Below are 26,429 nucleotides of genomic sequence, written 5' to 3' on the forward strand. Positions count from 1 at the left end.
ACTTGATAATCAATTGTATTACTATCACTGAATCTACTGCTATCAATATTATGGGGGTAATCATTGGCCAGAAACCATTGTAGATGCCTGACAAATAAAATGCAAAATAAACAGAAAGGAAGGATAAGCTTTTTTTACTTTTTTTTTCGTTCACATGAGATGTAGGCATTACTGGCTGAGTTAGTATTTATTATCCATTCCTAATTACGCTAAAGAGATGCCTTCTTGAAATGCTACAGTCAATTTAATTTAGGTCGACCTACAATGCTCTCAGAAAGTTCCAAGATTTTGATTTAGCAATGTTGAGAGAACAGTGATATATTTCCAAGTCAAGATGGTGAATGACTTAGGTGAGAACTTGCAAGTAGCAATGTCCACATGTATCTCTGTCCTTCTAAATGGTCCAACCATCTATGCTTTCAAAAGTGCTGTGTAAGTAGCCTTGGTGAATTTCTGCTATGGACATTATAAATAGCACACACTACTGCTACTGACATTTGGTGATGAAGGGAATGAATGTTTGTGGTTGTGATGCCAGTCAAGTGGCTGCTTTGCTCTGGATGGTGTCATGTTTCTTGAGTGTTGTTGGAGCTGCACTCATCCAGGCAAGTGAGGACTTTCCATCACACTCCTGACTTGTGCCTTGTAGTTGATGAACAGTCTGGGGAGTTAGGAGATGAGTTACCCTCTGCAGTCTTCCTAAACTCTGAACTGTCATGTAGCCATTACATTCGTATGACTCATGGGTTCGTTAGCTCAGTTGGCTGGATTGCGTTGCTAAGTGGTTCAATTCCTGGACTGGCTGAGGTCAACACCTTCTTGAAGCTCCCACCTTCATGACCTGACCACTTACCTGAGTTATACTGACTCTCAGGGTAAGCCACCACTAGTGCCCCTCTCTCTATTCAGACAGCGGTCCTCTGGAACTACAGTGACTTTGTGTAATTTTATGGCTGGTCTAATTCAGTTTCCAGTCAATGGTCTTGAGATGTTGATAGCTGGGGATTCAGTGATGGTAATGACAAGGGTCAATGGATATTTCTGTCTTGTTGGAGGGGGTCATGGCCTAGCACTGTATACTGCAAATACTATTTGTCACTTGTCAGCCCAGGATGTTTCCAGGTCTTGCTGTATTAGGACAATGACTGCTTCACATACCTGAGCAATCCGAGTTCTGATCTTATTGTGGAGCGAAGGTCATTGATGAAACAGCTGAATATGTTTGGCCTTGGATACTACCCTGAGAAATACATGTAGAGATGTTTTACCAATGATATGACTGACCTGCAACAAGCACAATCATTTTCCACTGTGCCAGTATGTTTCCATATTTCAGAGGAATGGTCACTCAACCCGAAACATTAACTCTGATTTCTCTCCACAGAGGCAGCCAGACCTGCTGAGCTTTTCTGGCAATTTCTACTTTTGTCTCTGATTTACAGCATCTGCAGTTCTTTCAGATTATTTTTGGTTCCATATTTGCTTGACAAGACTATGATACAGCTCTCCCAATTTTGGCACCAGTCTCCAGATATTAGTAACGAGGAGATTTTAGGTCATCAGGGCTGTTGTTAGTACCTCGGTCAACATCAGGTGATCTGGTTTCATTTCTATTTTCCATTTTTGTAATGGTAGTTACAACTGTGTGGCTTGCTAGGCCATTTCAAAGGGCAATTAAGAGTTAACGGCATTAGTGTAGCTCTGGAGTCACTTGTAGGCCAGACAAGGTAAGGACAGCAGTTTCCTTTCCTAAAGTACATCAGTGGACTAATTGGCTGTGCTTAAGCTTTGTGTCCTTTTCAATTGTACTTTAGTGTTTGTGCAGGAAAAACTGAATGTGTGCCTCCCAGAAACATAGCGTTTGTTTTGTTCTGTCTCATTTTGGATCTGGTTCACAAAATGTTTACACTTAATATGGCAGTGTGATGACTGCAGGAATGTGAGCTTGATTTAGACCATCGTGTGACAGATTAGTTTCATCTTACTGATGATTGTGTTGTTGCATTAGTAATCCTGCTCAGTATGAGAGGAACCACAGATGGCAGCAGTGCCCCTTAAGAAATAAGGCATGGAGGTCAGGTTCTTAGCTTGTAGGAAAGAAGAGAAAATCAGCAGGAATATTCACACTCCCCACTCTCCCACACCTCCTGAAGGTTTGGCTTGAGACAAGCATTGGCGTGCTTCCTCGGAGCAGGTTATCTATGCAACCTTTCAGTCCAGGAATATGAATCCTGTGATGTTGGACAAGATAGAAGTGTTTTATTTTAAAATATAAGTTCCAACAGCTTTCTTTCCCCAGGAAAAATTAATTCAATGTCACCTGCTCTGCCACTGTTGTTTCTGATTTAATCCTATTGTCTGTTTTCTTTTAACTGCAAAGTACCAACCCAAGCATTGAACATCAGCTCCAATTTTGCAAAAGCAGCCATGCATACAGAATAATCTGGCAGATTCTCATCTGAATATCTCCTGATGACGGTATCTTAGGAATAAGGCTGCTGAAATCACACAGAGAGCAAAATCTAGTTATATAGAAACATAAGTAACTACAGGAGTGTAAAATATTCTGCAGTCCATTTGATGAATTCTAAAGTATACTTGTGGATTCACCTATTTTCTTAAATTTAACTAAACCCCCTTTTACCTATTTTTGAGCTATCTGACTCCTTTTGTTTCCAGATGTTTTTTAAACATTCAGAACATTATTGCATAAGATAGTTCAGCCTAAACAATCTGAGCACCTTGTTTGAAGCTTTGTCCCTGCTGTGGAATTTGTGTCGATCTTCAGCATACTATTATGACTTGTCTATTGTTCCAGTTTATCTCAGCAGCTTTTTGTTTCAGAGTTTTAGGCAACTTGCTTTCTACTCTTTACTCAGATGTTTTAACAAATAAAATTACTCCCTTTTGCATTTTCTCTTCAGACTGCAAATCCAGATGTTGGACAACATCCTTTTTTATGCATGACTTTGGCTCACTAAAGGCCTTTAGGGAAGGAAATCTGTCATCATTACCTGGTCTGGCCTAAAAGTGACATCAGGCCAATAGAAATGTGGTTGACTCTTAATTGCCTTCAAGAGGTGTAGCAAGCCATTCCGTTGTATTAAATTGCTACAAAGTTTAAATAAAAGAAATGAAACTGAGCTGGCTACCTGACATTGACACAGGAACCAGAATTAATGACAACAAAAACAGTATTGTCAACCCTAGAAAGTTTTCCTGATTATCATCTGGAGCTTTGTGTCAAAACTCAGAAAGCTGCCTCATAGAATACTCAAGCAACATGCTGATACAGACATTGTTATACTTATGGACAATATCCCAGATTCTGCTATCACCATGTATCCCAAACATCACCAACCCCATCCCTGGGTATGTCCTCTCCCAATGCCAGGAAAGATCCACCAGATGTGGTGGCACAGTGGTGTACAGTTAGGAGGGAGTTGCCCTCAGAATCCTCAACATTGATGCTGGATCTATAAGGCATCAGGTCAGACAGAGGCAAAGAAATTTCCTGCTGATCACCATCTATCACTCGCCCTCACTCTCTTCCATGTTTAACATCACTTGGAGGTGGTACTCAAGGTGGCAAGGCACAGAATTTACTCTGGTTAAGGGATTTCAATGTCCATTATTAAGAATGGCTCAATAACACTATTGACCACACTGGCTAAGTCCTAAAGGAAACAACTGCTAGATTTGATCTGCAGCAGATTGTGAAGGAACAAACAAGAAGAAAAATCCTGCTTAATCTCACCTTCACCAAACTAAATATCACATGACAATATTGAGGAGTGAACTACATACAGTCCTAATGGATAGCCACTATTAAATAAAAGATAGCCACCATTGTGTTGTATGATACTACCATCATGCCAAATGGGACAGACTGAAAACAGGTCCAGTTACACAAAATTGGATAGCTGTGAGGTGCTGTGGGCCATCAGTAACAGTAGAATTGTGTTCAACTACAATCAGTCACGTCATGGTACAGCAACTTGGTACGTCACTTTAACATTGTCAGCAAGTCAGGAGATCAACCCTGGTTCAATGAAGAGCACAAGCAAAACCAGACATACCTAAAAATAAAATGTTTATCTGGTGAAGCTACAACACGTGACTATTTGCATGTCAAAGAATGGAAGCAGCATGCAATAGACAGGGCTAAGCAATCCCACAACTAACAGTGGCACGGTGGCTCAGTGGTTAGCACTGCTGCGTCACAGCACCAGGGTCCCAGGTTCGATTCCAGCCTTGGGCGACTGTCTGTATGGAGTTTGCACATTCTCCCCATGTCTGTGTGGGTTTCCTCAGGGTGCTCCGGTTTCCTCCCACTGTTCAAACATGTGCAGGTCAGGTGAATTGACCATGCTAAATTGCCCATAGATTTAGCTGCATTAGTCAGAGGGAAATGGGTCTGGGTGGGTTACTCTTCAGAGGGTCGGTGTGGACTTGTTGGGCCGAAGGGCCTGATTTCCATGCTGTTCTAATCTAATCTAAAAATCAAATCGAAGCTCTGCAATTCTGCCACAGTCAGTTGTAATGTTCATGGACAATTAAGAAAATAACAGGAGGTAGCACATCGACATCTTGTTCAGGGAAAATTTAGATTATTAGAACCAATCACCCAGAGTGGGGACCCAGTGACCCGCAGCCGGAGTGGGGACACAGTGACCAGTCACCCACAGTGGGGACACAGTGACCCGTGGCCGGAGTGGGGACACAGTGACCATCCACCTGGAGTGGGGACACAGTGACCATCCACCTGGAGTGGGGGCACAGTGACCATCCACCCGGAGTGGGGTCGCAGTGACTCATGGCCAGAGTGGGGACACAGTGACCAATCACCCAGAGCGGAGACACAGTGACCAGCGAATGGAGTGGGGACACAGTGACCAATCACCCAGAGCGGGGACACAGTGACCAGCGAATGGAGTGGGGACACAGTGACCAATCACCCAGAGTGGGGACCCAGTGACCATCCACCCGGAGTGGGGTCCCAGTGACCATTCACCCAGAATGGGGACCCAGTGACCATCCACCCAGTGTGGGGACACAGTGACCATCCACCCGGATTGGGGACACAGTGACCATCCACCCAGAGTGGGGACACAGTGACAATCCACCCGGAGTGGGGACCCAGTGACCAATCACCCGGAATGGGGACACAGTGACCAATCACCCGGAATGGGGACACAGTGACCAATCACCCGGAGTGGGGATGCAGTGACCATCCACATGGAGTGGGGACACAGTGACCCGTGGCCGAAGTGGGGACACAGTGACCAATCAACCAGAGCGAGGACACAGTGACCAATCACGCGGAGTGGGGACACAGTGACCAGGCGCCCGGTGTGGGGACACAGCGACCAGCGGCTGGAGTGGGGACTCAGTGACCAATCAACCGGAGAGGGGACACAGTGACCAGCGGCTGGAGGGGGGACACAGTGACCAGGCGCCCAGAATGGGGACACAGTGACCAGCGGCTGGAGGGGGGACACAGTGACCAGCGACTGGAGGGGGGACACAGTGACCAGGCACCCGGAATGGGGACACAGTGACCAGCGGCTGGAGGGGGGACACAGTGACCAGCGGTTGGAGGGGGGACACAGTGACCGGGCGCCCGGAGTGGGGACTCAGTGACCAATCACCCGTTGTGGGGACACAGTGATCAGCGGCTGGAGCGGGGACACAGTGTCCAGGCGCCCGGAGTGGGGACACAGCAGCCGGAGCAGGACAGTCAGTAACCTGGAGTGTGAACACAGCGATGAGAGGCCCAACACGGAGCATGGAGGCAGCCAGTGGTCAGACCACATGGAGGCCCCCTGCACTGGCCTGCTGCAGAAAGCCTTTGACGTTTGTCTTTTTAACTTTGTTTCTTGTTTTTTTCTGACCTGTGGTCACACTGTGTATTGCTGTAATGTAACTTTTTTTCTTCATTTCTCTATTCTTTAACTGAGGATTGTACCTAGGTACCTTTGTACCTAAGATGGCACTGTAAGTGGCACCTAATAAACGATTCACTGTACTCGTTTGAGTACATGTGACAATGAAGCTAATTCCATTACTGAATCTCCACTATCAACACTGTAGGACATCAGGGGCAAGGAATTCTCTTTTGAGTAATTCACTTCCTATCTCCATAAACCCTGTCTATCATCCGGTTGCACATGTTAAGAGTATCGTCTAATTGTCTGCACATGCTCCAATGGGAAAAACTTCAACTATTCTCAGTAAGCTTAACACCAGCGAAGCAAAGCAGCCCCCCTGACTGATACCCCATCCAGCACTCAGCATTCTCTTGCTTCACTATCAATGCACAGTGGTAGCAATGCATGTAATCTACAAGATGCACTGCAGAAATTCACGCAAACTCCTTCAACAGCACGTTCCAAGCCCTTGACCTCTACCACCTAGAAGGCCAAAGAAAGCAGATATTTGGTGACACCACCACATCCCTTCCAAGTCACACACCATCCTGACTTGGAGCTATGTCATCATTCCTTCACCGTCAGTGTCAACATCCTGGAAATCCTAACAGCATTATAGTTGTCTCTCCTGTCCAAGGCGCGGTTCAAAAAGACAACTCACCATCACCTGCTCCCAGGGTAAATACAGGTGGTAACAAGTGGTGGCTTAGCCACAAATCAATCAAAATACATGATATTCAAGGTGTACTCACAACAGCACTTTGTACAGACTTAGAATCGCCTGAAAATTGTGCTCTATCCCTCTAATAGTACATCCTAAAATCTGGTGAGTTTTCCTTACTATTGCCATCCACTGTACATTACATTTGTCTGACTTACACATACCAATCAGATGACAAGGATTGGTAAAATGGGATTTGATTTATATAAGGCAATGATAACTGGAAAGTTGAAGAAACATAATTGCATGAGGTTACAGCACATCCTGTCTCAGTGATCACGACAGATTAAAACGTGACCAATAAAGGTGCATCTGATTTGTATCACAACATGTTTTGCTGCTGAGAACTGTTCTCCTGATACTTGGAGATTCCTACTCTGCGTTTGACCTGTCCCTGGAGTTATTGGAAGTCACCTTCAACTGAAACACGGTTGTAAATTGACCAGTCATTATAGACTCTGACGAATGTTCCTTGTCTTTGCAGAGAGTAAAACTCTGTGGAGTGTTTAACAAAAGAAAAGAACAACTTGCATTGAAAGAGCACTTTTTGTGACCTTGGAATATCCCAGTTCTTTGCAGTGAATATTGTACTTTCACATCTAGACAATGTTGTGATGTCAGAAATGTAGCAGCAAATTTACACACACAATGTTTCGTGAACAGCACTGAAATAATGGCCAGTTAATTTGTTTCAATGATGTTGCTTAAAGCATAAATATTGGCTCAGGGCCACTGGGGAGAACTCTTTCTGGAGTAGTGTTATGCAATCCATTAACTCCATCAGAGAGGGCAAGCAGGACCTCAATTTAATATGTCATTTTTTAGGCTGCATCTTCAACACTCTCACCATTCCACTCAAATATGAGGATAGATTATGTACTTAAGTCTCTAGAGTGGGGCTTGAACTCACAACCTTGTAATTTAGAGCCAATTAGTGCTACTGACTGAACATAACTGCTATGCAGCCAATAAGCATCTGTTATATTTTTTGTCCATGCCCCAAGTAAATAATGAACCCATGTGGTTTAACTTAATTCTGTTCATTTCCCTTATGAGTTCTCATTATCTTGCATTTGTCCATATAAAGTACCATTTATCACTCATCCACCTACAATACTGGTGGCCTTACCAATGATATCCACATTCCATTAAAGTATTAAAAAATGAATAGTTTATAATGTCCTTATTATTGTAAACCTGTGCCTTTACAAGCCAGTACCATCTGGAGATTATTTTTATTCAATTCATGGGATGAGATTCATGAAGAAGGGCTTATGCCTGAAACGTCAATTCTCCTGCTCCTTGGATGCTGCCTGGCCTGCTGTGTTTTTCCAGCACCACATTTTTCAACTCATGGGATGACTAGGCCAATATGTTTTTCCCATCTCCAATCACCCTGCAAAAGATGGTGGGGCATTGTCTTCTTGAACTGCTGCAGCCCTTGAGATGTAGGAGCATTGAGGAAGAGAGTTCCTGCCCTTGATCAGCAATTGTGAAGGAACATCAGTAGAGTTTCATGTCAGGATGATTTGGAGGGGAACTTGCAGCTCTGTGTATTCCAGAAACAGCAACAACCAAATCTGAGCAACAAATTTAAAATAAATATGAATTAAGATGGAGGCAGAGGTAAAGATATAAAAATTGTTGAACTGAATGTTGAATCCAGAAGATGAGATGCTTCTGGTTGAGGTTATGTTAAGCTTCACAGATTTACTGTAGCAAGCAATAGACAGAAAGATCATGTGGTAAAGGCTCATGATAACGTTACAACACAAGTGCTAAAATGGACAGAACCATGATATACCTTTGATTTGTATTTCTATATTGTGTGTGTCAAATAGAAAGAAAACATAGTTTTAGTTTCATTTTAGACTTTGAGTTCTGAGGGTGGTGGCTACAATTTGTCTCCATGCATTTAAGTTAGTTATTTTAAAAATTCTTGAAGTGAATAGTTCAATGCTTTAGAAAACAAGAGTAGATTAAATAAACAAATGGATTACTGCAACACAGATCAAATTACAGTGTGCAGAGAAAGAAACCAGTTTTTTTTTAAGAAAAGAGAATTGTCCACAAGGTCAATGTGTGTATAAGTTTTTTTTCCTCAGAGACAGAAGCAAGTCATTCTGAGTCATTAGGGAATGAACAATGGCAATGCAGGTTAGCAGGCTCTGGAACAATTACAACAGATGAAACTAAGTCCTAAATGGATTAGAGGTTAGTAAGAGAAATTTTCAAGAAGATTGGGACAAACACATGTAACAATGCTGTTGAATGCATGAATTTAAGGAGTAAATGAACATTTTCACAATTTCATGAAGGGTTTCATGTAGTGATGTGAACTAAAGGAGAGAGGATTGAATGTAAAGGTTTGCCAGAAAGACACCAAGTGCAGTGCTTCGCAATGAAATAAGAAATTTTAAAGTGAAAAAGAATGATGCTTCTCATTGAAGTTTGCATACCTCTAAGGTTACGGTTTAGGATAAATGAATTGAAATTTTATTTCTGATAAGATCATTTCAATCAGTGAAATATCATTGACGTTATTTCTTTTAGCATGTAATTAATTTTGTTCTTTTGTTAAAAGTACATTGACAGCCTCTTGTGAATATATTCAGTGACTGGCCAATGTGGTAAACAAATAGCAAAAATAAAACTTACAGTCTACCAAGCTGAGTTCACTTTGAAATCTAACTTGTGCTGTATTATCATCATCTCGGATCATGACAATCAGAGTGGGAGAAAGGAGGAGAATTGAAATGACAGGCAACAGGAAATTCAGGATCTTGCTTGCTTATGATTGGAGCTGTTCTACAAAGTGGTCACCCAGCCTGCATTTGGTCCCTCCCGAAGGTCCCTTTTCTAAGTTAAACACCAGTCCAAGCAGCTACCTTCCCAAATATGGGCCTGCTCATTATTTGATCACTTAAGGGCCTCAGTAGGCCCAAAGGTGAGTGGGCTGCACAACACCTCTCCTGCCATGATAAACTTTGAGAGGTGTGACATAGGTGGGAAGGCAATACACTGGAGTTTGAAACTCAGGGAGGCATTAAATCCAACCCAATGAATTGGAAATTCACCTGCTGCTGCCGAACTGAAGCCTTATAATGTTACCTCTTAGTTAGCATGTCGCCAGTCCATCTTCTACAGGAACAGGTGAGAATCTATACTCAAGGTCTGAAAGTGGATAAATCACCTGGACCAGGTGGACTACAACCTAGAGTTCTGAAGAAGATCACTGAGGAAATTGTGGCAATATTTCAGGAATTACTGGAGTCAGGGAGGGTCCCAGCAGAACTGGAAAATAGTGAAAGGAACATCCCTGATTAAGAAGGGAGGAAGGCAGAAGACAGGAATCTATAGGTAGGTTAGCCTGACCTTGGTGGTTGGTACAATTTACAAGTCCTTTATTAAGGATAAAATTGGGAGTACTTGCATGAATGGTAAAATAGGGCCAAGTCAACATGGTTCCGTCAAGGGGAGGTCATGCCTGACAAATCTGTTAGAATTCTTTGAAGAGATAATGAGCAAATTAGACAAAGGAGATGCAGTGGACGTGATCTATTTGAGTTTCCAGAACACTTTTGACAAGGTACCCTACAGAAAGCTCCTAAATAATACAAGAGGCTACAGGGTTAGTGGCAAGATATTGGCATGGATAGAGGATTGGCTGACAGGCAGAAGGCAGAGAAATAAAGGGATATTTTTCAGGATAGCAGCCTGTGACTGGAGGAGTTCTGCAGGGTCAGTGATGGGACCACCTTCACGTTATACATTAATGATCTGGATGAAGGAACTGCGGGGATTGATGCTAAGTTTGCAGATGACACAAAGATGTGTAGAGAGACAGTGTTGAGGAAGTGAGAAAGCTACAGAAGAACTTGACAGGTTAGGGGAGTAGGCAAAGAAGTAACAGACGGAATACAATTTGGGAAAGTCTGAAGTTATGCACTTTCATAGGAAAAATACAAGTGTAGACTTTTTTCGAAATGAGGAAAGGCATTAGAAATCTGAAGCACAAGGGGATTTAAGAATTCGAGTTCAGAATTCTCTTTAGGTTGACAGTTAGGAATGAAAATGCAATGTTAGCATTCATTTCAGGAGGGCTAGAATACAAGAGCAGAGATGTGCTGGTCAGACCACATTGAGAATATTGAGTTATTTTGGGTTTGTACTTAAGGAAGCATGTTCTGACCTTGGAGGAGGTCCAGAGGAGATTTACAAGAATGATCCCAGGCATGAAGAGCTTGTCATAAGGGAAGTTGTTGAGGACTGTGGGTCTGTACTCAATGGAGCTTAGAAGCATGAGGGGGGCTTTCATTGAAACGTAAAGAATACTGAGAGGTTTGGATACAGTGGACATGGAAAAGATAATTCCACTAGTAGGGGACGCTAGGGGCTGAGTGGACAGCCTCAGAATGATGGGACGAGATGAGGAGGAATTTCTTCGGCCAGAAGGTGGTGATTCTGGGGAACTCATTATCATATAAGGCTGTGGAGGTTAAGTCACTGAGTGTATTTAAGACAGAGATAGGTTTTTGATTGGTAAGGGGATCAAGGTTTATGGAGAACAAGAAGAAGAATGGGTTTGAGAGCATATGATTGAATGGAAGAGCAAATGTGATGGACTGAATGGCCTAAATCTGCTCCTATATCTTATGATCTTATGTTGCTGGATCCAGAAATTGACAATACACAGGGAAAGGTTTTCTTAGATAGTGTAGTGATTGGAACCAGGTGCATCTCATTGACTATGAGATCCTCAATTGGGGTTGTTAACCAGGGCCATTCATGGATTCCTGGCTTGCCAACATAAACAGGATATCTAGAATCTCCTCAATCCAGGGGACTGAATTTGAGCTGGGCTGGCTACAGCCAGTATACTGTGCATAATAAAGGGTGACTTGGTGACAGGGATACCGGCCTCTGTGCTGTTAATTCAGATAGTGTAAGGAGAGCTCGGAGTGGGGTGTGAAGTATTAAACTGTTGAAAGTATCTTATTTGTTTTATGAGGTCAAGAGGAGAAACATTGACCATTCAGTTCCTCTTCATGCCCCATCTCACCTCTGACCAGCTTCAAACTAGCAGAAAAACCATATTGGCATCTCCATTAAGGCCTCTGGTAAAACTGCAGTCTGAGCACCGTGTGTCATTTTCTAAAGGTTGTATCAGCTTAAACTGAATAGTTTGCGATAGGGCTACATCAGGACTGGTGCGAAATAGCTGAGAGATTGGCAGGTAAGTCAGCATTTTGATTAGACACACACCGAGATATCCAGACAAATTCCAGGTTAAATTTATTAGAGGGAAATCAGAATTAACGTTTCGGGTAGAGTGAAGCTGCCTCAGAAGTTCTGAGGAAAGGTTGCATAAGCTAAGCTTCTAGCTATTGGTGCTTAGAAGATTAAGAAGTCATTTGGTTCTTTCATAAGAGATCCTCATGGGTCTTAACAGGGTGGGTGTAGAGCGGATGTTTCCACTGTGGGACAATCTGAACCTGAGGAAACTTAGGTAAGGGGTAAACCATTTAAGATAGAAATGATTTTTTTTCAGAGAGGGCCATGAGTCTTAGAATGCAGTTCTTCAAAGGCAGTGGAAACAAAAGTCCTTAAATATTTTTAAGGCAGAGGTAGATAGATAACTTGATAAACAAAGGATTGAAAAGTTGTCAGGGGGTAAATGAGAATGTGAGGTAATCCGATCAGCTGTGATCTTATTGAATGGCAGAGCAGGTTTGAAGGGCTGAGTAGCCTACTCCAACTCATAATTTTTATATTCATACATATATTCTAAACGAACGCTTTGAGGCTTTCTGCCAAAGATCTACAAAAGTTGCAAATTACTAAAGTATTTATCACATTAGGCTTTTATGAAATGCTGGAAAAGCACAGCAGGTTAGGCAGCTCCCAGCAGGAGAATTTTGGGCATAAACCCTTTATCAGGATCCTGATGAAGGTCTTACGCCCAAAACATCGATTCTCACATGCCTCGGATGCTGCCTGACCTGCTGTGCTTTTCCAGCGCCACACTCTCGACTCTGAGCTCCAGTATCTGCAGTCTTCACTTTCTCCTTTTGTGAAATGCAAATGAATGGAGAGAATTTGCGGTCTTTGGTATCTTCTAATATGTCTACGTTGACTTTGATTAAATCAATAAGTTCCCTCAGTAGGTTAACTATGGACATCACATTATTTTTATGATCAACAATCCTACAACCATATATACCAACTGTCAGTCATTTCAGGTTTTGTGAATATCCTTTACCTTTCTCTATATTTTCCTTGCCTTCCTACCCAGTCTTCTAGTAATTTAATGTATTTTTTTTCATCATGCAAAACATTAAATCACACTGGGAGAATAGAAGGGAAATGAGGAGAGATGCACTGTGAATTTTGATGCACAATTATGGTTGTGAAAATGGCAAATTTTGTAAGCTGTATTTTCTGTGCTTGTTTTTCCTCCCCTAGTTTCTGTCGGTTATGAATATGAATCTTGTCCAAATCTTATCCTATGGGAGAAAAGAACTGCCCTGCTGCAGGGCTATGAACTGGATCCATCAAACCTGGGGGGCTGGTCACTGGATAAGCATCATGCATTGAATGTAAAAAGTGGTGGGTTGTCCAATTTCTAGCTAATTATTCGACATGATTTCTTGTAATGCATTATTGTTTCAAATACCTATTATACTGTGACAACTTAATTTAGACTCTGACAGAAATTTCTGCTATTTTATGTTTGTATGATGAACACAATTACTTACTGAGAAAAAAAATTGATGAATGCTTTCAGTTCAAAAGAGGCCATTCAGCCTATCGTGTCTGTTCCTAATTTTGCTGCAATCCAAACCTGCTGTTACAAATTCTCCCATAATCTTGTTTCTTCCTCTACTTAAAATACCTTCTCTTGGACGGGACAGTGATCTCTTCCTTAATGGTTCCTGTGGCAAAGCATTCATGCAAAGTAAATAATTCCATGCATCAACAATTTCCCTGTAAAGACGTTTCACCTAAACTCTCTCTTTCTTCTCAGTAAAATTTTAAAGTTGCTGACCAACTTGTCTTCAGTCAGAGGAAATAGTCTTTCTGATTTCATTACCTGGCATGAAATTGGAAAAGAAAACTCTTTAAAACTCCATGTAGTACAGAGAAGTGAATCATTGGGCAGATCTTACTTTAATGCCCCTCGAACCAACACTCCCATAACTAAACCCAGAGTGAGCTGAGGTGAAGGGTTGCCTCCCAATTGGGCTAGAAGGAGCAGGCTGAAGAGCCAGTTGTCTTCCCAGTCACCACCCTGATGTCACAATGGGGGAAGCTGGAAGTTGGCCTTGCCACGCAAGAGATTCATTTATGTACCAGAGGCTACAATGGTCCAGACTGGGTGGGTACCCTGCTTAAAGACTGGGCTAGGAACAATCTGGGCCCAACAAAAAGCCCCATTTCTAACAATGTCTGCCCCTATTGGAAAACCCTCTCTGCATTCATCTTATGGTTTCTCCCTCCAAACCCCCCCTCCCATCCCAACATGACTATCCCACCCCCAGGAGAATGCTCTATTTACCCCGCCTTCAGGGCCTCCATGGATGTTCTTCCTGCAGATCTGTTGCTGCTCCTGGTGATCCTGTTGGGTCTAAAGAGTTGCCTGCTTTCGAATTAAGCTGCAGCTCTTGGACGTGAGCACCTCATCCTCAGGAACCCACGCATTAGGCAGCAACACACTTATCTGGAGTTAATGCCCTGCGGTACTACTGGAAAAGATTGGATTCAGGATATCATGACCGCTCTAGCTGGTGGATGGGTCCTTTACCATGGCCATTGTTCAATCCATTATGCTTTGTTATTTATTAACCATTTCCAGACTTATTTTTTTGTTTTTAGATAACTGATTATACTTTGTATTATTTTTGTTTTAAAATGCACGTAGTCAAGATTGGTCTGCAAAGACAGAAAACCTCAGTACTGAACCATATTTCCACAAATGATAATATGAAATAAGTCTGTCACAACCATGTCAGCTATTTTTGATAAGATTCAAGTAGATATTTATACTTTATTTGAAGATTTCTGATTTTGTAAGCCCCAAAGTGATCCAACAAATCAGTCTCAGTTCGAGAACTAATGGTGTGTGTGTGTATTTCTAATAATTGCAAAGGAGGAGAAGCATGGCTGACCTGATCCATAGGGAGCAGCACCCTCCCTGACTCCCACTGCTGCTATACCCCCAACCCTCATAATCACAAGGTGGAATTTTACTTCCAAAGTGAATGTGACAATTCTGTCAATTTGACAAGGTTATTTTGTCCATTTTCTTTTCCTCTAGAGAGGTTGTAGAGGAAGAGGTGCTGAAATGTCTGCTTTAACAATGGCAGGGGAGTGGTCAGTTCTTCCAGTTCAGGGTTTTTTCTAGTTTGGTTTAGTTGTCGCAGAGAAGCTACTGGTAGTTGTAACAGAAGCTGCTATGGTGCAAAATGGTTCCATGCTTCAGCAGATGATTCTTGACTGGCTTTTCTCTCCTTTTCTCACAATGAAGGCAACTCCAATTCCAGCTTATCTGCCAATTCCACCAGCTTTGTCTTGCTCACCTTTTGTAAAACCCCCAAAGTCACTTCTTCCACAACCAGAAAGCTCATAATGACTGAAAGAGCTATCACACCAAGCACTGTCTAAACCAACTAAATTCAACACCAGGAACACAAGACACTAATACCTACCATTTGCTGCCTTTTATTCCAATAACCCTATTCCCAAATTGGATAGACCAAATATATCCTGGGTGAGCCCCCAGTCTGTCATGGACCAGGCCAGACCCCCTCAAAATATTTTAAGAAGGTAGTCCAGACCCTCACATTTTCTTATTTTAAAGGTAGATGTGAAGTGGATATTCAGTGTGAGATGCAGCTGGTCAAACCACGCAGCTTTAAGCAAAACAGAAATTATTTAAACACTGTAGTTGAACTTGAACAAAAGAAAACAGAATTTAGAATAACTTATCCATCAGAAAACTTAATGAAGGAACTGTTCCAATTCCCGTAACACCCATAAACACATCCCTTGTCAAAACATAAATTCAAACACAGGTTCTTACAGGCAGGAGAGATTTCAGATAGAAAAACCAGTGAAGAATCAGCTGTTCAATTGATCATGGATTCGGTGGCCAGTCAGAGATGGTGAGGATGTAGCTTGACCTAAAGGGTGTGTTTTTACTCAATGAGGGATTAGAGAGAAAGGTTATTGGTCAACATAGTTGAGGAGAACAATCACTCATTGGAGTGAGGAGAGTGGTCAGTGGTCTTGGGAAAAGATCATTAATGTGTTGTGATCAATCATGGAGACTTATTTCATAGGCAAGCTCCTGGATCCAGTAAAACCTTGAATCTACCAAGTTCTTTGAAGCTAAAATGGTAAAGGTTTGTGTCAGCAAACTTCAGTGACACAAATCAACCATCTTATTTTAAATTCAGCCTATTGAGTTGTTTCTTTAATGCTGAATTTCAAGTCAGCTTCTCAGAACAGGTCACCTTCATGGCTGCCCAACAACCCATGGCTTCCTCAAGCCTTCCAGACCCTTTGCCTCACTTTTAACACCCTCCCCTTTTGCCAAGACTTTTGTAAATACATTTACAATTATCCTTATCTGGAGTTCTGCTGCTGGCTGTTGTTCATTTTGTTTAGACTAATGCTCTTTGTAGATTGCTGATGTTAACCCACTCTCACCCTCCTCTGTAGGTGTCTTGCACAAAGGAAATGGTGAAAACCAGTTTTTATCCCAGCAGCCAGCAGTGATTAACAGCATCATGGGAAATGGACGCAGGCGCAGCATCTCTTGCCCCAGTTGCAATGGTCTCGCTGATGGAAACAAGTTGTTGGCCCCTGTGGCTTTGGCTGTTGGTATCGATGGCAGTCTGTACATTGGAGACTTCAACTTTATCAGACGTGTTTTTCCTGCCAAAAATGTCACCAGTATCCTAGAGCTGAGGTAGGAGACTTGGTAATAAATCACTGTCACCTGGCGGTTTCTGGTCTGTTGCATTATTGGCTGGAGCACTGTGACTGAATTTGCCTTTGATTGTATGTGGAATATAAACTGAGCACTCAAGGAAAAACCCAGCATTCATTACACGGTACCTTGCTACTACTTTGAACTGCTGTTGCTATTTCTTCTTTTTCATTATCATTTAAAGTTGGTTATTTGGTCAACTCATTGATTTCCGGCTCATGGATATCACATCATTTTCAGGGTTTTATTTTAAGAAGACAAAGAACATTATGTTCCTGTTGCAACTATCCCTCCTTTCCATCACACAGAAATGAAATTAAAAACATCAAGATAAAGATTTAGCAAAAGGTTATTCCTGTGAACCTGAACATGGCTCAAGCAGCAGTTCTCACTTAGCAGGGGTTATGTTCGCTGGTCCCAAATCAAGCCCAAGTGATAATAAGTTGAAAATTATATATGCAAGAAAAATAAAATTAGTGGACCCCGAACCATCCTCCATCAGAAATTGTGAATGACCTTGAAGTATGCTATTTGTATTTGGTCTCATACAATTTTTAGGAAATCAACTGATTTTCCCTTTGATATGCTTTTGTATCATAGTAACTTTATAAGATGTTTAAAAGCTAGTACATCTAAAATTTCAAATGTAATAGTTGACGTCTTGCTGAATTATAAAACTAGTAGCTCATTCAAGCTTTTGAAATTATGAAGGAAGATAAGTCACATTGCATATGGAAAATCATCTTCTGAGATAACAAGAGGACTTTTCTTTTGAATCCCATTGTAGTTCTTCATTCATAAAACACTTTTCAGAGCTATAGGGAGGGTCCTATCAAATAGCAGCCTCTTGGGAAATGAAAAAAATTTAAGTCAGAAATAAATGTGTGATATTTTTCTGCAGCTTCTCATAAAATAGAATTCAGCTCAAGTAACAAAATTCACTGACAGAAATCTAATATTCCTTGCTGTCTTCCCTGAGACCCATTAATACCAGGAAAATAAAGGAACTAATTAAAACTCCCTCTTCCTTTTAATTTCTATTTTTATTTTATAAAATACCATATGCTGAAAGGTATTCATGAAATCAACATATCTTGAACAGTGTCCTAACTCGCACCAAAGTTCCTCTAACCTGTTGCTGATCTATGTTGGCTCCCAGTCTGGTAGTGTTTAACTTTATAATTTTCATTCTTGTCTGACATTACTCCATATATCTCTGTCACTTCCAAGTTCACAAACCTCTGAGATATCTGTGCTTTTCCAATTCTGGTCTCCTGAGTACTTTGTTTTCATAATTTCATACTGTTCACAGCTGTACTTTCAGTTACCTTAGCCCTGAGGTTTGGCATCTCCTTCATGATTCTCCCCACACTTTACATTGTCTCCTTCACAAAAATGCTCCTTAAGACTCACTTCTTTGTTTAAGCTTTTTGTCACCCGTCCTAATATTTCCTCATGTGGCACACAGTCGTATTTTGTGTCAAAAAGCTCTTGTGGAACTTCTTGGAACATTTTACTATGTTAAGGTAATATATTAATACAAATTGTTGTTGTCAGTGATGTTAAACTGCTAAAAGTTTTTTGCAGCTTTTCAATTCATGTCAACTGCTTTAATTGTAATTGCATTACAATATGTTTCAGCTTTGGCATTGTTCTGTACATTTACATTGATACAAGCATTTATGTTGCCCATCTCTTCCTGTATTCCCTTTCCTGTGTAGTTTTGCGAAATGCCACACTGGTTAAAATTCTTTCATATCCTTCATTCTCCAGGGTCCTGCTAGTTGGGTGAAACATGTTTTATCAAATCACAGCCTAATCTCCATTAACTACATCCTTGTTTTAGTCCTGACAAATAATGGGAAAGAGCTGAATGTTGGCAGCTAAAATGTCTCTGAAGGAAATTGTATAATGTGGTGATGCAACACATTGGCAAGTCAATGCATCGTGCTCTAGAGTATAGCATGCAGATTCCATGTCTGCAATCCATCCTCTGCTTTTCTTGATTTCGACAATGCCGTTAGGATAGGTGCTGACTGGAGCCAGGTGGTTCCCTGCAGGAAGTGAAGAGACAGTGAAATTTCATTCTCATCCGGTGCTGCACTCGAACAGCTTCTAGCAGGTGGCCAAAGGGCATCATTGGCAGAAATCATGGAGTGAAACTTCACTTCTTATGCATGGCAGATGTCATTATGTGGAGCAGGGAGAATCAAAGGAGGAGCATAACAATAACTTGTCAGCAAAATCAAATGGAATTATATGGTTCCTAGTTACAGAATTTCATTTTATTTTCCTCAAATGAGAAAGAACTGGCTTATCACTTCTGACTTAACCGGATACCCTCACCTTTGCTCTGAGAATAATGTTTCATCAGTATTATGTTTACAGAAACTGTTTCTGAGATTGGTAGTTTCAGCTAAGACCGAGTTTCAAAAATTTAGTGCAGATAGAAGCAATAAGAAATGTGTTAAATTATAGCTCAGAGGGAGATAGAATTCCAAACAAAGACCGATGCATGTGAGTTTGAATATTAGATGTTGTATGTCACAGCAAGATTGCCTTCACTTATTTGAGCTCTTCACTGCTAAGAAACTGTATAAGCTTATTATCAGCTCCAGCACTGGACTGAATGTCAATACATGAATTAAATGCTCTGATACTCCATGCTGGAGAAATCATATATCAGTGGGTAATTTTTGTTTTCATTGTACTTGTGTCACCTGCCTCTACTAGCTATTCAAACACATCTGTATTGTACATTAGAACAATCTAAATGCCTCACTATTAACATTTCAATTCATTATTGCTACTTACATCGTCAGGAAAAGAAAAATGTCAACAACTGACTCACATAGCTCTAACCTCTTAATCTTACAAAGCAATACTTACAGCACAGCACAAAAAAATGTGATTGATGCATTTAAAACTTCCAGTGTGCCAGTGTCAACATTGTTTATAAACAGTTTCATGAATATTGTTTCAGCCAAATCAATCCTGCCCTTGATCTTTAGTAATATTTTTGCCTGTCACCACTTGTCTGTATTTAATAACTTCAGCAATCATACAACAAACTAATGATATACAATGTATGTCTTGGATAATTGTTTGCCTGTTCCTCTTTTTCTATTGCTGTCTTTCCACAAAGAAATAAAGATTTTAGACATAGGTAAGCCAATCACTTTAACATGCCTGCTTCAGAAATACTATCTTGTCTTTATTTTTCCTGCTTTTTTTGTTTTGTTTTATTTTTGGATGTGTTTGTTTTTCTGTTATTGCTTAACCTGCTGTAGACAAAAGAACTCTGAATAAATGCTGTTAATTAGAGGTACTATCAGTGGTTAGTACTTATCTGTAGATTACCTCCTCGTGTATGGTTAGTAATTTATCAGTAAAAGGGTCATCCTCAGGGCTTTATTAGTAGCATACAGTTTGCTTATGGCTTTAGAAAGGGGGAGAAAAAACAAAGAGAAATCCTCCCTTAAGAACAACTACTGGCATGTCTTTGGAATTGCAATTTTGAACCGAGACTGTGGATTCAAACCCTAATTGGGGACCTGAGTACATAATCTAAATGGGCCAGTTTTTGTATTACTGAGAGAACTCTGCTGTCTTCGGAGACATTTTAGTTGTAGACCCATCTAGCCTCTCAGATGGATGTAAAAGGTACCATGGCATTAGTAAAAAAGGAGAATTCTTCAGCATCCTAAGCCAACATGTACTTCTCAATAAATGGCTCATAAACCGATTATCTGGTCATTTAGTCCATTACTGTTTGTGTGGAAACTTAGTGTGTCAATTGGGTATTGATTTTGCACATGGCATTCAAAAATGAACCTCGTGCCCTTGGCACTTGGAGCATTCTAAATATCTGAGTTATAGAATGGTCACAGCACAGGAGGCTAATCACTCCAAACTTTCTGTGCCTGCTCTTTGCAGAAGCAATTCATCGAGTCCCGCTAACTCCCCTTTGTCACATTGCCCAGCAATTTTGTCCCTTTCTGATACTCCTCCAATTCTTTTCTGAAAGCCAGAATTAAATCTGCCCACATCATTCTCTAAGGTAGTGCATTCTAACAGATGCCGTGTAAATGTTTCTTGTCATGTCACCATGACTGTTTTTGCCCATTATCTTAAATCAATATAATCTGGTCCATGATCCTTCCCCCATGGAAAAAGTTTCTCCCTATCTACTCTATCTAGACCACTGATGATTGTGAATCACCTCTCAATCAATGGGGAATATCCAGTGAACAAAATAATCTAGTTGATGCCAAACCTCTTTATATTGCAGATTTAGCATAACTTCCTTGCTTTTCTACTCTGTGAACCTGTTTCTAAAGAACTTGTCACTTTCAGATGATGATGAAATATCTTAAATTTGTGAACTCCTCCCCCAACTTTATTGACTACCAATCTCTTTGCAGAATCTGACTTTAGGTTTGGGAGTGGAAATGGCAGTGGTTGGCGTTAGGGTAATGGTTGCCAGTTAGATTTGTCGTAAAACACGTGTAATAAGCACAAAGGAGAGTTAGAAGAACTAATATATCGTCTAGTAACAGCAAGTGTGAACTTTGGAATGACAATCGGCAAAACCAAAAACTGATGCCTACCTCGAAATCATCATGAAATATTCATATATTCACAAAAGGAAAAGAACAGTTGCAAGAATTGAACTATTTAGAAAGCACAATATCTGCAGGTGGAGAGTGCGAGAAGGAAATAAAAACAAGGATACCATTCAGAAAGACAATATTTGGTAAGAAAATATTTTACTGAACAGGAAAGCTAAACAGACAAGTGAAGAGACAGCATATAAAGAGCTTGATGTGGAATGTATTTTCTATGTGAGTGAGACTTACACATTATGGAGAGAGGAGTTCAGAAAAGATTATTGAGAATGTTGCCAAGGTTGGAGGGTTTGAGCGACAGGGAGGAGCTGAACAGGCTGGGGCTGTTTTCCCTGGAGCGCCAGAGACTGAGGGGTGAACTTATAGAGATTTATAAAATCATGAGGGGCATGGATAAGATAAATAGACAAGTCTTTTCCCTGGGGTGGCGAGTCCAGAACTAGAGGGCATAGGTTTAAGGTGTGAGGGGAAAGATATTTTCCTGCCTCAAGTGACTGACTGTGTGGAGTTTGCACAGTCTCTCCTTGTCTGCGTGGGTTTCCTCCGGGTGCTCCAGTTTCCTCCCACAGTCCAAAGATGTGCAGGTCAGATGAATTGGCTATGCTAAATTGCCTGTAGTGCTAGGTGAAGGGGTAAACATATGGGTGGGTTGCGCTTTGGCGGGTTGGTGTGGACTTGTAGGGCCGAAGGGCCTGTTTCCACACTGTAAGTAATCTAATCTAATCTAATATAAAAGGGACCTAAGGGGCAACTTTTTCACTTAGAGGATGGTGCCAGAGGAATGAGCTGCCAGAGGAAGTGGTGAAAACTGGTATAATTACAACATTTAAAAGACTTCTGGATGTGTATATGAATAGGAAGGGTTTGGAGGGATATGGGTCAAGTGTTGGCAAATGGGACTAGACTGGGTTGGGATATCTGGTTGGCATGGATGAGTTGGACCGAAGGGTCTATTTCTGTGCTGTATATCTCTATGACTAACTTGTTAAATAGATTTAAAATATGGATTGGAGGATCATGAAAAGGATCATCCAGACAGAAAAAGTAACAAGGGATGAAGAGCTGTGAAGAATGAACAGACAGAAAAAATTGAATTAAGAATTTGAACTAAATTGAGAGTCTAGGTCAGGCCCATCTGAAGAGGAAATGGATTTTTTAAGTGATATTATGGAGGGAATATTTCAAGGAAAATAAGAGAATAGTAATGCTTGATGGATTGAAATTTAATTGGCAAATTAAAAGACTGACACAGGATAGAGGGATACTAAAAGATGCCAATCATCCATGGATCTGCCTTTGGGCAGAGTACGCATAATGAAGACAACCCCCAAGATCTTCTGGTCCTGCATCCCTTTCAGAATTCTGTCCTTTATTTTGTCTTTCCTCTCCTTGTTCTTCTGACCAAGATAAATCGTGTCACACTTGTTTGAATTAAATTTAATCTGTGATTTGTCCTCCTATTGCACCAACCTGGCTATTGTCCTTTCTGAAGTTTAACACTATCAACCTGACAGTGTACAGTACTTCCAATGTTTTATGTCATTGACAAATTTTGAAATAGTGACCTCCGCACTCAAATCTAGATCATTAAATATACCACAAAAGGAAGAGGTTCTAACATCAATCACTGAGGCATCCCACTATAAACCTTTTTCCAGTTGGGAAATGACCATTTTCCACTAATCTAATTTCTGTCACTCAGCTAAAGCTATCCCTGACAATATAGATTTTAATTAATATGTAGATGAAATTCTGAGATCAGCTTTGAAGACAATAGTCAGGTGTTAGTAAGAGGTTGGACCGTTTACATCTTGGATCATGCTGTTCTGTGGCCTTACCGTGATATTCAGTGCAACAGTGAATATACTTTAACATTTATAAACTTTTATCGAGACCCAAACAAATCATACTTCCACACAATTGAATATGGTAGCGGTGATGGGTAGGGTAGATGGTTTCAGTGTAGGATAGATGGTTTCACTTTGTCTCAGGCAAATCTGATGAACCTCAAGGCAAATTTGATCTGAGGCACGAGGATTCTCAGAAGATTTCCCTAACAGAGTGGCTCGACAGCTCACTTGAAATCAGATGAAGTAGTTGAAGACTTCCTGTAAGTGAGGTAAAGTGAAACATGCTCCACAGTGGCAGTATGTCTACACAACCTTAGCAGTTGATCTTCCTTTACGTGGTCCTTCAAGGTGATTGAAGGACTGGTGCAAGCATTTGGATGAGAATTATAGAAGATGGACTTGCACAGGGACAGAATCGCCTCAGGTTTCCATTTGAAGCAACAATAACTCCAGGTCAGTTCCTTCTTATGTGCAATAGGCTTGTGGCTGAAGAGATCCTTTTTAAACATTGGGTTGCTTAAAACCTCAGCAGGTTTCCACTCATTCCCAGCAACATGTAATGCCTTTTTAACAACCCAGGACATTCATTATTGAGGAGATTTAGTGTGGCATGATCTCCCAGCAGTCAGTCGTCTCCGTAGATCCTATTTAAGATTTATAGATTGTCACCACTTCATGTGAAGATGCAGGGTTGAGAGGTGAACTCATTCAGACTTTTGCAGCATACTTCCTACCTTATTACACTCAGAGTAAGGGCTGGCCTTCGAACAGATGAAAAAGAAAATACAAGGCCAGAAAGTGGGAGAGGGAATCCCATTCAATGTGAAGCTGAAGCTCACACCCAGTTTGTCAGCTCGTTGGATCCAAAGATAGCTGCCTCTCCCAACAAGAAACCCATCAAAAATGAGTAGTTTGAAATGCTGACACTGGTTCAAGGAAGTATTGCAGTTGACAGGATTGTTCAGTAGAGGGCAGTCAGTGCTTTCTTTGAAAGATCTGAACACTTTCAGCAGATTTTCAATGCAAAATTATCTTTCCGAAATAAGTCAAGCAGATCATCGCAACAGCGAAGATAAATCCAGGTTATGGAAGACATGATGGGCTGTTAGCCATATAGGGGTACTCACCAAATGGGTGTACTGACTTTTAGTCAGTCGATTTAAACTTTAATAACTTTAATATCTGATTTTGCCTTTATTTAGGGTCAATTTACTGTCCTGCCCTTTGCCTCCTATTGTAAAGTGACTTTACACAAAACCTATTTGATAACCATATAGCCAGACTCTTTATTAACCTTCCTTCTTTATGTTGGTTTGAAGCAAAATTAATTACAAAGATAAAGTCTTCATAAAGGCCATATATATCTGAAGGAATCAGACCAAGCCCTTGTTGTTAGCAAGCTTTTGTATAATTAGGGCTTGTGCAATTAGTGTGAGACTTTCAAAATCAGCAAAATGATTTCTGGCTATAAGATGAATTCAGCTAAGATGATGATTGTATTCCATTTTATGAGGGTTTACTTCTCAGCTTTTCTAGGAACATAATCATCTAAAGAAGATTGGGCAGTAAATGCTGAAGATTTCTCATAGCTTTCTCCACCTACTGAAATCTTGGATCAAGAAGATTGGATGATATTTAATGAGAGACGTTCTCGGCTTTTCCAAGAGTGTGATTAGCACAATGATGTCTCAGAAGTTGATGAGCCTCTTAATTCTTCCAATATTCTTAAACAGGAGACATACCAATGGAATAAACCCAGTTACATACTATTGCCAGGCCTAGTTTAATCAATTCCAGAAGTAGTTCCTATAGCACGTGACTCTTCAGTTCTTCATGCAAGCATATAAAGATTCATCTGATACTTTTCCAAACCAAATCTTATGGTGAAGCCATTTTGTATGAGCGGCAGTGCTAATGAAGAAGGACCACAGATTGAAGAAGTGATAGAAGTTTCAGCTTTATGACATGATCAGACCAGTATTTCATTCAACAGCATTCAGGGTATACCAGATGAGTTTGTGCACGATGACTGGGAACAGGACACTCTGCAGAAATACTCTTCAGTGCTGAAGTGTAAGAATGATGCTTAATTTGTACATGAGAACTCAACAATTCATCTACATTCTTGTGTTCAGAGGCCCTGTCGAATGTGACAGATGCAACCCTAAAGTAAACCTTTTATCTTATCTTTGCACCCAGAAAGTTTTGCAATGACCCCAGATGCAGTCTCAGCTATCCTGACTGTGAATCTTCCAGTGGAAGCAGCAAACTCTGAAGAATTTTTGTTGATTCTTTGAAGTCCTCGTGTGAGTCTTCTGATGAAGTGAATCCATAATCGGTAGTCTTCCTGATGGTTCACTCATCTTTGTCCTAGAATTGAGAATATGGTGTATAAATCTTCAGCTGTTGTTGTGCTGCTGTTGGAATTGAATTGATATTTCTCAGCTCTTCGATTTCAAAACTTTGCTATTCAGCAACCTTTCAGCAGATCTTCTGTTCACCAGAAAGAAGCTTAAAACAGATAAAAGTGATTGCTGTCCAGTTAAGCAGAAGTGGTACCCAGTTGATGAGTACCCACCTGTCTTCATTCTGCTCTGGCAGCCCATTCCAATCTTTCCTTTCAGTGTTATGACATTTGCGAGATTATTACTAATCCTACTCTTTGTTTCAGCTGCCGACTGCATAGTTTCAGGCCTGCCTTCCTGCGATTGTCCTCCCATGCCAGTTCGGGAGGAATTGAGATCTCCACAGCACTTTAATCTGTGAAAAATGAACCTTGGGAATATGGTGGGGTTGAAAATATATTCAGTCTGAAGGGGAATGTGTTTAGTTAAATGTTACAGCTAATAATGTTAATAAAGTAGTTTTAATTGGAGGCAGGAGAAGTAAATGGTGGGATGTAGAGCTGAGGTCTAATGTTTATGCAGATGAGCTTCTGAGGTTAGCTTCGCTATCACTAAAACTCCACAGTGATGTGCTAGTGCTCTACCAAAAGGCTAGGCTCTGTACGACTTGGAACATGCTGCTTTGTAGCCTCACCATCATGCACAGTGAATTAATAAACTTAGTTTAACTGTTACTAAGAAGTCTGGGCTGCACATGTATCAAGACCTGAAGAAACCCAACGAGAACATGATGAAAATGTATCCATGCTGTTCCTGTCCCCTTTGTTGCAAGACACTTAACTTTGCTCACTTTGTCAAATGCCTTTTGGAAGTCTGTGTATATCACTCCAACTACATTACCTGCATCCATTCTTTCTGTTGCCTCATCAAAACTCCAGGCAAGTTAATTAAACATGATTTG

General features: G+C 40.9%; 1 protein-coding gene across 21 annotated transcripts in view; it reads left to right on the forward strand.

The window, feature by feature from the left end:
* Positions 1–26,429, forward strand: part of LOC122556528 (teneurin-2-like) — a 2,772,576-nt gene that overhangs the window by 2,716,616 nt on the left and 29,531 nt on the right. For 18 of the 21 annotated variants that reach the window (XM_087995212.1, XM_087995211.1, XM_087995218.1 and 15 more), the window contains 3 exons: positions 13,117–13,260; positions 16,375–16,624; positions 19,791–19,811. In XM_087995212.1, coding sequence (XP_087851338.1) covers positions 13,117–13,260; positions 16,375–16,624; positions 19,791–19,811 — 415 coding nt within the window. The remainder of the gene's footprint in view (positions 1–13,116; positions 13,261–16,374; positions 16,625–19,790; positions 19,812–26,429) is intronic. The other 3 variants (XM_087995220.1, XM_087995223.1, XM_087995224.1) reach the window with 1 other exon arrangement.

Source organism: Chiloscyllium plagiosum, unplaced genomic scaffold (assembly GCF_037043375.1).
Source record: "Chiloscyllium plagiosum isolate Xiang-an unplaced genomic scaffold, Cpla_swu_hap1 HiC_scaffold_16, whole genome shotgun sequence".
NCBI classification, from domain to species: Eukaryota; Metazoa; Chordata; class Chondrichthyes; order Orectolobiformes; family Hemiscylliidae; genus Chiloscyllium; species Chiloscyllium plagiosum.